The 12,100-nt window shown below is 47.3% G+C and overlaps 2 protein-coding genes across 2 annotated transcripts; both read left to right on the top strand.

Annotated features, from left to right (window-relative positions):
- Positions 1-39: 39 nt before the first annotated feature.
- On the top strand, positions 40-1,122 carry RhiXN_09293 (uncharacterized protein; the record flags this gene model as incomplete). The annotated part of the gene is made up of 5 exons (XM_043329109.1): positions 40-133; positions 197-369; positions 420-750; positions 802-932; positions 988-1,122. The coding sequence occupies 5 exons, from the start codon at positions 40-42 to the stop codon at positions 1,120-1,122; spliced, it is 864 nt and encodes a 287-aa protein (XP_043180555.1).
- A 7,238-nt stretch (positions 1,123-8,360) lies between these two features.
- RhiXN_09292 (uncharacterized protein) lies at positions 8,361-11,691 on the top strand (the record flags this gene model as incomplete). The annotated part of the gene is made up of 8 exons (XM_043329108.1): positions 8,361-8,888; positions 8,943-9,702; positions 9,757-10,050; positions 10,108-10,604; positions 10,661-10,747; positions 10,801-11,405; positions 11,461-11,575; positions 11,629-11,691. The coding sequence occupies 8 exons, from the start codon at positions 8,361-8,363 to the stop codon at positions 11,689-11,691; spliced, it is 2,949 nt and encodes a 982-aa protein (XP_043180554.1).
- Between the last annotated feature and the right edge of the window lie 409 nt (positions 11,692-12,100).

Genomic DNA, 12,100 nt, shown 5'->3' with positions numbered 1-12,100 from the left:
TCGTTCCATGCCGATCAGTCAGGATAACACACCATACCCATGGCACAAACTCACTCGAAGAACAAACGTTCTATCGCTCGCAAGGCACCTAAACAGATATTACCGAAGAGAGATTACTCAGAAACATCCCCCTGTAAGCTCCCTCTTTTCGTTCCAGCTTTCTTATTCGGCGCTTACCTTAAAGATCAATTCGTAGTTCCGGAATACATTGAGCGCAAAGATGGACTTTACCGGTGCTTATTGTGCAAGGATCATACACTTGAAAGGTACATGTGGCTGGGGCGGTGTGGGATGGGTCAGCATCAAAAACGGGGAACGAGGCATAAGCAGCTGGTTAGGGAATGGAAGGCGGCACGCAGTGGGTCGAAGGTTGGTAGTTGCACAGGGAAACGATTTGTGTGTTGACTGGTACTCTCTAGTCGGCTATTAAGGGAAAAACCGGCAGCAAACTGTCAAATTTGGATGCGATAGACACCTCTGGAGCCACGGAAGAGCAGGCTGAATTCGAGGACAGCGCTCACATAGAAGACCTCGAGTCCAGTCCTGTGCCAACGATGGAAGAATCTAGAACTCCTGCGCTTTATTATCCAACTATATCTTGGGATGAGCCTTTGCAGCAAGGAGTTCGAGTTTCATTCGACGATTTAGACGACGTTAGTCATAAATCGGAATCCCCGGTTCCTCAAACACCGCTTTCGGGAATTGATAAAGAATCGTTCAAGCATGATGATAAGCCATCTCAGACATCCGGTTAGTATAATATTCATACACCAGATGCCTTTTACTGAATGTGGCGCCCAGTTCCGGTATGCGAATATGGCCCAATCAAAACTAACGGTTATTACACATGTATTTGGTGCCAGTTACCATACATGCCCCAGCGAAAGTATCGCAGATGTAAGAGGGCTGTTGTCATACAACACAAAGAATCAGTGAGCAGATTTTTGTCTCTCCGCGAACATCACCAACTTTGTTCCCCGCCAATAGCCCGAGCTAGTTAGGGAAAATAGCTCCCTTCCTGATCATACCAGCCTCGAATATCCCGACATCGATGGACCAGAGCCAGAACCATTCAAACTTCGTTATGTCTTCAAGTCCGCGCAACCTTTTTCTTTGCATTAGCTTATGAGTCGCCAAAAAGCGGCTCCTGACTCAAGGAATAGCTTCGTTCTTTTCGATGACTTTTCTTTCTGCCTGGTTTACATGATATTCATGATGTATTGTAGAACTGATCTCCCTAAGTAGTGGGGGCCACTGTATATATTTTTATCTGGTGTAATGCGATTAGACTGATAGTCAGTAAACTGGCCTTGCGTGCGGATGTAGATCGCACATACATCGATCGTGCAATCGAAAGCTTCCTTTTTACTTGCTTGGATCTCAGAGTGGCAAACAGCTGGCTCCGATTAATGCCATGGCCTATTTCACGCAAAAGCCGCCACTCTGTATGGGTCTTATGCATATGGGTCATCCCTTTACGAGAACCAGGTCACCTCACGTCACATACAATTATACCACAGTTGCACTCTTCTGAATCCAAGCGTCATGAAGCGTCCAAGTCGGCTAGCTCCAGTGCCCCTCCCAAACCACCGTCGATTGTCTGTCAGTCTGTATTTTATTGAACAAAATCGATATCCCTTGAAAGCATGATTATTCATCGACGAAAATGCTACAATCCTGATCATAAACGGGAAGACGACTGTAAGTGCTGGTTGTGTAATGTTTTGGTGTCTAGACTCACGGATAAATAATTGAACGGATTATCATAGATAAGTCCTCGACCCCAAAGCATTTAGGGAAACTGGAGGAGTCTGAGAGATATGGCAATTTGATTGAAGGGGTGAAGTGCTACAATCGATTAACTGTGTATTTCTAAGTATGCTGAGGGCCGTGGGGGTGCAAGTGATTTTTAGCGTAGAACCTGCTGCTCAAATATACAGTTAGCTACAGTAATCAATTGATATAGGGCCAACCTAGTGACCAAGTTGAATGAATACGAGCCGTCGCTGGGTAATGCACTGGAGACCCTTGAAACTCTCCTCGGGGAGGGGAGGGGGGGCTAAAATCATTTCAAAGCGGCAAGCCTCAGGCCATAGAGTACTTAAATAACATGTCCACGTTGGTGGCGAGTGATTCCAATCCAGTCGTAACGTCGATCGTGAACTCATGCATACATCTCCTTGACTGCGCACGTGATCCAGTAAAAGCACCAGGGGTACATTGTTTGTCACCACCCAGCAATTGCTATAAGCCACCCCTTCTCCAGTTTCCTTAGTTTTGAGCTCTACATTAAACTAGTCTCTATATATATAGTGAAGCCCGAACTTCCAAATTTTTGAACTTCCCTTGGATTGATTTCACTCGACTTTCGACTCCCTTTTGATAAAACTACACTCATATAGCACGCATCCTTTGGGTCACTCCTCTTACTAATCTGTACGGCTAGAAATTCTCAATAGTAACATGAATAACCCCTCTTTGGGAGATACAGAGTCTCTTGGTAAGTTCCTGTTGTTACCTCACCTGAACATCGTGCTTACACGCACGAACAGGACGCAAGCAATTTCATTACAACTCAATTACTCGTACTTACCATTGCCTAACATGTCCTCATTGTATGGATGAAACGTGGCTGAATACACCCATTGCGAAGCGGAATTGGTCACATAATCCAGGAGTGACTCCTAATGATATGGCCCAATCAACGAAGCATCTAACTAGGAGCCGCCCTGGGACGAATTCATGTGCACCCGTGCTTCATAACAACATTTTACCTACTCCATCATCCGATATGTCTGTGCCAGTGTTCGAAATGGAATCAGTGAGTCACACTTTATTCCAGCCATGCTTTATATTAAATAGATTCAAGCGTCCTGTTTCGAAGCTATTGTCATTGTATTATCCGACAGTATCACCTTACGAACCAGTTCAAAATGCTACGAGAGTCGCGTTTGGAGGACCTGCACACCTGCAAGCCATAAACTCAACCACGGGTCGAGTCAGCAGAATATACGTCCCAATGTTCATGTCACCTGGGAATGTATCTTACGCATGCAAGTGGTGTTTTCAGTTGAAATCATACTGGCGGTCAGAGAGTGCTTGTCCAAACCAGAGTACCGGTGTGAGTAATCCATATCTCATCTCACCTGGTCGGGGTCGGAGACTCAATTAATCGGCATTAATGTTGGAATATTAATAGACGCATCAAGACGTGTCGATCGATGAATTGTAGATGAACAAAATCTTGAAAGATCCGTAAGTACTAGTATGGCATTGTATGAAAACATGTTGGTGATCTGTGTTTAGAGAGTAAAATGTTTTGACTTTAGTGGAAGCCGCACGAAACGAGAGGGGCTTGTATATATTCTAATAACATGTGCTGAATCCGTGCCAATCCTACTGGAGCAATACCATTGTTATCTGTCCTTGGACATTCTCATAGATTCGGAGCCCAATCGTGATATTGACCGCAACTCCCTAGGGTGTATGCGCGTTTGTTTTACGCTAAGGAGAAGGTGGTAATTAGCATTACTATGATACATCGCCTAAAATTACTTTATTACACTACTAATGTTTGCTTAAATGACGTATCGTTCATAGATACTAGTGGGATGGCAAACTCTGGCACACTCCAAGATTCGTCATTGCTAGCAAGACTTGTCATAGCTGCCCTCCGCTTATCGTCAAGTTCATAGAGTGAAAATGTCATCCGGCTACACACAACACTTGAAGCGGCAACTAAAAATCTGGTCAAATACCGAGAATGAGCATACTGAAGACATTTGATGACTTTTTAGCAAAATGACCCACCCAGATGCATTTGTAGCGATTTGGACCGATCTAGTATAACCCCCGATACATGAAAAGGCTATCAAAACTACCCTAACGGCGAAATATATAATACCGCTACATATTGAATAAAGTAAGCTTATTATGAAGGGTAGACAAAATCAGGACGAACAATGCTTTTAAGAGATGGTGATAGTTATATACGCGCACAACTTACTGTTCTGCAAGCCGACGGGATAATGGAGTTGCTCCGAATTGTTGTGCCATGGTAGTCAATTTCCATAGAGTTAATGCAAAGAGCAACAATTCGTACACTGTTGAAGGGATGAGACCTTTCCACATATCGGTAGGTGCTATTACAGTACATCCCGACAGTATCCCAGGCACTGCCACCCTTTAGCATGCTGCTATCATTCAATTCCAGTCTCACTTACGAAACTGGGGCAGATATATGACTTTCTTAATTTGGAGTCCGATAAGGCTATTTGTTAAGGTAGAGGCCAAGGATGAAATACTTACATCTATCATTCTGTTTGCAATCACGATAGTGGAGATTGTCGCACACACTAGACCCACACATAGTGCCCTGAGAGTATGACTTATTGAGCCATGCTTATGTCCTAAACACTCCCGATGTTAACCCACCAGAACATACACCTAAAAGGAAGGCGTGAAAAATAGGTATAGAACGGAGAATATGTATAACCCACCTGCCACCATAGAGCGCCCAACAACGCGCAATCAGCACCACTAATTGTCAACCATCTATGAGAAGTGTGTGCACGTAGTCAGGTAATCATGCTTACTAGATATTACGCTATTTGCGGCAAGGCAGCCATAAGCATAAAAAGAGAGTGCATGTCGGCAACTACTCGATGGACAAGATTTGGATTAATAAATCAGCACGACTTAAAATCTTTCTTACACCTATAATATGTTGTCAAACAATGCTGTTAGTTTGCTTGGCATAGGTGTTGGATCAGATTCACACAGACCGAGGGCTGAGGTGAATGGTGAAACAGGATAACTGAAGTTCGTTTGATCAGCGTGTTTATAGATCTAGCTTAAGATGACTACCTGGTAGTGATGTTCTTGATATTTTGGCGCATGAAATTGGTACTGTAAGAAGATTAAAAAAGACTGACGCACCCAAGTAATATCATCGGCCAGACGCGGTTTAGATGATATAGTATACGTCCATAGGACCAAGAAGCTCCCCATATGTACGCAACCTCTAGATGGAAGCTAGTCATCCAATCATAAACTAGGATGGTTAGAGATACTACTACAGTGCACAAAATCATGGGAGTCAGTCATAAGAGAAGATAACCTAGTGTAAAACTGACTAGCAACTCCTTTTGCCAGTTGCAGCTGGCCGTATCCATCTTCAAGGAGGCCCAATATGTCCCCATTTACGGGTATTGGGAACACCATCGACTTGGAGCCTTTCAAGTTGTCAGGGCTCCATGCGCAACAAGAGGAGGAAGTAACCCACCGATGCAGCGTAGATGACTGATCGTGTAGGGTGCTTGATAGAGGATTGGTAATCAGGCTCCCGTAAAAACCACGAGCGTACTCTAGGTAGATCTGACTTAGGCCGGGATAAAACAAACGGGGGTTATCCGGATGCTCCCTCATCAACACTGTAGTATTTATTCAACACTGAATAATATTAGAACATGCTTACACGTAAATCACTTGCGGTATAACCCGAAAGACAGTCTTAGAATGCACTAGGATCGGGTGGCGAACAAATTCCGGGGCCGAGCGACTCCAGTAGGACATATTGATGTCATTATGTAATCCGCCATTCTGAATGCCACAGGAAGAAGCATGTTTAAAATAATCTGGAAAGTTGTAACAGATCCAGCCTGAGCGTAGTAATCCCTGCACAGGAGGGGGAGGCATATCTCGTGTAAGTAGTACCGATGGCTGTTGCTTCAAACAGCAATGCGGTTCTTTGTAGTTTTACTTGTACGCACGTGGATATCGCAAGAGTAGACGATTTGCTTGCTGTTAAGTTAGAATAGTTCAAATCACCCAACGATAGACTTTTAAAGGCCAACACTGCTTGGGCCACTTTTGCGTAACCGAATAATAATTTTAGGCCTCTTGTCCGTATATATAGCGCCCATGATACATCAGGGTCGACCAACCAATCAACTAAGATCGAAGGCCAGACCATCTCCGAAATGGCTTCAAACCTCTCCGTTATGTGGCGTAACTCTGATTCCGAAGCTAAGTTTAAATCTGACCGGTCTCGTATTATCTATAAGCAATAGGCAATTCTTCTAATGATTGGACATCATTTTGGAACCCCACATCTCGTCTGAAAGTGCTGGGAGGTAGCTCCCTGCACCAAGGTTCAGTAATAGGAAACGGGAGGAGAGGTAGTTCAGCCCATCAAAGAAGGTCGTTTACCGTTATTCGGAAGTTTTTCCAAAATGGTTGTCTGCGATCTGCGATCTGTACCTCCAGCAGGATGTGCCAAAGTGACGTTGTTTCATCTGCACCATTCAAATGCGCCATGTATTTTCGATGAATAGATTATGCTTATAGACGAATAAACCCAAAACTGCAGTAAGTGAACTTGCTTACTTCCAATTGGACATAATGCCAAAGGTTGTGTAACGCGAAGAGGATTTTGTTACGGAATATAAAGAACTGAAAAAACTGAAAAGGGTAGGGGGGTCTAGGGGGAGGGGTGAATAGGGGAAACCCTACATCATTGGTAGTAGCGATTATATGGATGAGTTAACCACGGAAAGGACGAGGCAGTCTGAATAATATTTTTGAATCTTACATGGGGAAGGACCACGAACCTCTTAAGCTTGAGATATTGCGGGTGTCGAAAGATGACCAATTTTCTAATCTTGGTGCCAGTGTTGCCGCTATTTGTGGTCTGAACATTTTACGCCGAACGATTTCACTTGAGCAAAACGGCAAAGCGGTTATGATTCCCTGTTTATCTATGTATGAATTAGTAAATGAAGTAGTCAATTGAAATGACGTGGTTCTCATATGTACGCTGTGGCCCGGGACCCACAACGTGGATTTATTCATTGGGGAAGCCGAGCTCCCGAGCCCTCACCGAGCCCTTCTATCAATACATAACTCTTCGCAAGAACAGATACCGGCCATCCCACCAGACTCTCGTGCAGCCATCTATTTCTTCCCACCTTCACGTCTCAATGCTGCGGCCTTTCTTCCATCACGTTCACGCCCCATGCGAGCCGACAACAAATCAGAATAGCTAATACCCTTGAACGTTTGTGTCCAGGAGATGCGATGATGTTCCCGAGTACAGCCGCTTGGTTACCGAAGCAACATTCGTTAACGACATTCGATATGGTTGTCTTTATATCGAGGCGAGGTAAGATGCATATGCATAATATATATGTATGCGTTATTTATCGGCCGAGAATTTAAAATGGACACTGGGAGGCATGGTGAGCTCCTAAAGCATGAATTTTTTATACTAAGAAAACCACACGTTGTACGCCGAATAATGGCAAAGCCCGATCAGTGTTTTCATGAACCCCGATCTCAAACTCATCCTTGCATGCCATCGAGTTGCGGATTCTACGTTTTGGGTGTGGGTGCCTTGGGCAAATCTGGATGTCATGTGGGTTTTTCTATAGTTTTAGGGTTCGCCTTCAGTCCGAATAGGAACATAATGAAGTATGCTCGCGGGTCAGCTACTTACGTCCCTCGGACATCCGAACCTCATGCAAAATAAGGTCATCGTGAAGGGCAAGCCACTTTCTATTGGCTGTAGCACGGTGGACCCCAAAAGTGCGGATTTTCTGAACGTGAAAAATCGCGCATTATATGCGGAGTGTTGGCAAAATCCGACCAGTTTTTCCATGAATCCGCATCCTCAACTCACCCCTGTGTGTCGTCGAGGTACGGATTCTGCGATTTTAGGTGCGGATGTCTGGCAAAATCTGGACGTCATGCGGATTTTCCGCACTTTTGGGGTTCACCGTGTAGCAAACCTGAATTCTGGGTACTACTAGACCCGTTCATTTATGTATTTATTTATTCAAAAAAAGACGAACATGATATGCTTATACTTGCAGCACGCATACAATTTGATGTCGATCAAGCAGTTTGAGAGCGCGATGACATCAGTGTATGTTTGGTTTGCGATTTGAGCCAATCGCCTTGGAAACCAGCTTTCATACTTGACATCTACTCTTTGGAAGAACAATGTATGAGCTAGGAGACACTAATTATAAACCGGTAGAAGTGCAGCACACTACTTGGGCCATGGCAAGCCTCGAGCCCTGGAAAGCTTAACCACGAGGAACAACTTACTTAAGAAGGGCTTCTATTGTTGACAAAATATTGGCTTAGTCACGTGATCGGGACCAATCGCGTTCCAGGAAGGGATGTTCTAACTTGGCCGAGCCGGTGTTGAGTGTCACTCCCGCCCTCCTTCGTCCCCTTTCCGCTCCCTCGCCTGCACCCCACATTCTTGCCTCATTTGTGCCACTATTGTGTATAGATTTTGCGATAACAACACCTACTATATCGATTTCTCAATTGCGACACCTAAAAAAATTAATATGGCACCGAATTCTCGCCTTGGGCTGCGACATGCCCCAGCCGAGCCAGTTATCGGATTCGACCCACAAGAAGAGGAGAGAATACGCTTAGAGCAGGAAATCGGGGGGCTATCGATAGACTTGGAGCACTCGAGTTCGTCGCTCTCGCTCGAGTATGGTCGACATGGGGCTCCCAGCCCACGCTTTGAGGGTGTAGCGAGCTTTGCACGATATGATAGTGATCTTGAGCGGTCACGAGATGCTTCTATTCGACGCAGCACTAGATATCAGTCCTTCCGCGCTGACGACTCCTACGACGGCGGACAGACTCAGTCCACAGCTGCTCATCATGCATCTGCCGTAACTGTCGGCGCTGGGCTGGGATACGGAAATGGTACTCGTCCCTTGTCTCGTGCTGGCTCTGGAGCAGAGTACGATCCTGATCGTGAACTCACAAGCATGCTGAAACGCAGAGGCCGCATCAGCCTATTAGACGACACCGACACCACCGTTCGTGATCCTAGTGCTACCAAGAAAAAGAGCCTTCAGGTGGGATTGTGACTATTCGATTCTTTCATCAGCTATTGACAGTGTTTTCGTCAGATCTCAAGTGATCCGCTTATCGTTGACGACACAGCGGAACTCGATCGCCTCCTAGAAACCGGCCATATCCCCGAACATTCGCTCCGTACCCGTCACCGCATCACACGCACCAACTCGGCCGAGGACGAATCTCGCCGCACTGACCCCGAATACGATTCTTCCTTCCATCGTAGCGAAGGAGACGACTCATTCAGCCGCCGCAAACCTCGTCTCAGCGATGCGCTCGGAGGGACTTTCAGCCCCAAGCGCCCCCGTACTACCACTGTCGCCTCCCCAGCTGGTGTGCAACACAAGCCCATCCCTTCCATTACTAGCACATCGGATACGAGCGTCCGGCCAAGTGCGTCACTGCTCGCTTCGCGACCTTCCAACATTCCCGCTGGCGGTACGACACGCACAGACAGCTCCCTTTCATCGTCTGGTGCAATCCAGAAAGCCCGCCTCGAGGCTAATACAGCTGCCAATGCTCGTCGGGGAGTAGCTCAGCAGCCTGCTCCTGCTCCCAGTCGCCGAGTTGGGCGTCAAAACTCATTCGACAAACGTCCGGATTCAGTTCCCATTGAAAGTCGTGCGCAGCCTTCCGCTTTCCCCAGGCCTTCTGCGTTGGAGGCAAAGAACCGAAATGTGTTTGGGCCTGGGCTTAGTATCCACCTCCCTGATATTACCGGCTTGACTGTCGCCGTCGCCTCGCCCAAGAAGGCCAATCTAGAATACAAGGATGCTCAAGTTGGAAGCCCCAAGCTTGGTTTCGACGCCGACAGTGAGTGACGTGCCTAAACTTTATTTTAGTCGTAGACTGACCAAGCTCTCGTAGGGTCTGCGGCAGACGCCCAACTCGAGCACCTCTCCAACTTTTTGCGGGAACTTGAGCGCGATAACGGTACCGCCCGTCGCAGAGTCAGGGAGCTCGAAATCGAACTCGAGTATTGCAAGGCCGAGGTTGAGCGCGAGCGCACACGTGCGAGTCTCCAGCAGGATGACCGGGCTCGTGCAGACGAACGTCGAGCTGCCAACGAGCGAGCCGAGCGTGAGAGGCTGATCAGGGAAGCCGAGGAATCCACAAAGAGCTGGGAGAGCAGGTATCACGAAGTGGTTGAAGAAAAGAAAGGTGAGGTTTCAGTAATTAGACCTTTGGTCCAAGGTTCTGACAATAACCATTATATAGCCCTTGAGGCCTTGGTGGCTACTCTGCGCTCCCACTTGGCTCGAATGACATCCGAGGTAGAAGACCACCAACGTACTGTTGACGAGCTTCGTTCTATGCACGAGCGCGACGTGGCCGACTTGGAGGCCAAGACGGCCGAAGTAGCAGCCATCACGGCTGAAGTCGAACGCTTGGCCGAGGAGTGTGAACGTCTCCGGGGCGTTGTTGAAGAAGGCTTGCGCGAGAGGCGACAGGTTCGTGAGAGCGGAAGTGTCCAGGCCAGCGGTAGCCAGAAAGACTTTGAAGGCAGTGGAAGCATTATCATGGGTCGAGGAGTTGAACTCAGTGCTGTGCAGGAAGAGGAAGAGGAGACGGAAGACGAAATGGATGCAGAAGAGCTCGAAGGCCGAAGGAGCCTGCTCAGCGTCGGCGAGCTTGGTGGGGATGATCGGTCTGGCCGCGCCAGGACCGACCGCGCGACCTTGGGCAGTGTCTCTCGGACGCTGCGATTCATGGATGTGCGTTTTCTTACCTTTCAAGTCAGTGACGCCTTAGCTGATAAGATAAATCTTAGCCCCAGCCAGCTTTGACCAGCCAATCCGATATTACTCCCGAATTGGAACGTTCTCGGTCCATGTCTTCCTCACGTTCCACACCACTTGTGAGCTCCAAGTCACGTGAGATTCTGAGTGATTACTAACTGCATCCATGTAGGATGTTCAGCCCATTCCCTCTCGATCTAGCACTCCTATCTTGGGCCGCACACGATCTGCAGGCGCTACAGCAGGTACAAAATCTCCTGCTCGCCACCAGTCTCCCTTGGTCTGGAGGGCCTCCGAAGACGAAGCTCCGCGACCCCGCCCCAACTCGCGACTACCCCTTCCTCCCCGCTCCGAAAGTCCAACTCCTCTACAGCGCTCGCAAGTGCGTGAGCCCGAAACTCAACCTCTACGAGCAAGCCAACGCAGGTCTCCGCCACCCACGCCACCCTTTCCCCGCATCCGTGGTGCTCAACTCGAGCGCTTATTCTTCTCTGCTCCCGAGCACAATGAACAAACGTGCACCAGGTGCTGTCAACGACGAAAAGCCCGAAACGTCCGCGATGATAGGCATGAGCCTGAACGTGCACGCGAGCGAGAGCGTGCCCATTGGAGACTTGGTGGAAGGGTTGGCGCGCGGGAGGACGAGGACGAGGGTTATGCGCGGAGCGAGGGAGAGGAAGATCTGCCTGCTGAGATTGACCCTGCTCGCCCCCCACCTCAGACTGTGTTGGTCAAGGTTGTGAGAGAGCTGGAAGATGACTTTGCTCATTACAAGGCGTGAGTACAACTTGGTTTCGTACTAGGTAACTGGAACTAACGTTTTCTTGGATAGGATTTACGTTGAACTTGCGGATCAGTACCGAATTATCGGACCCGCGAGCAATGTCGCAAAACGAAATGTCTTGGCTGAACATTTGAAGGAAGTTATCGACACGCTTGAGAAACGAGTAAGCTTGTGTGCCTTGGCCCGCTTTCTCTCAAAACTAATCCCGTTATCCAGGGCGATCAAATTGCATCACTCTACGACCTACTAAGCGTAAACGACAAACCAGTCCCTAGATAATCTTAAATTCTTAAATTTGGACACTTTTTTCCACCTCTATGCATCGTCTTAGCCGGGCTTTGAAAACCTCTATGCTACCTCCCCGTCTCTTTATCCCCCCCACCTTTCCTCTATCTCCGTTGTTTATTTTATTTTGGTTTCCTTAGTTTAGTTGTACGAATTCCGTTTTGGAACGTGTAGATACATTTGGTTGGATAGGTAGGGTGAGATTATATGCAGTATCATTCTTTTGAAATATTGAGTATGGATATGACCGCACGCGTAAAACTTGAGGTTTGAATGAACAATTGTTGATCATTAGTTAAATGAAATTTGACACATCCCTAAGTAATGAGTGATGGACATAGCGAAATGGGATGACTAGGATTCTGTGGACATGAAGAGCTGCTTAATCAAGCGGTACGTTGAA

This window comes from Rhizoctonia solani, chromosome 5 (assembly GCF_016906535.1).
Source record: "Rhizoctonia solani chromosome 5, complete sequence".
Taxonomy (NCBI): domain Eukaryota; kingdom Fungi; phylum Basidiomycota; class Agaricomycetes; order Cantharellales; family Ceratobasidiaceae; genus Rhizoctonia; species Rhizoctonia solani.
Note: the sequence above shows the minus strand (reverse complement) of the source record. Positions and strands in the feature narration are given on the sequence as shown.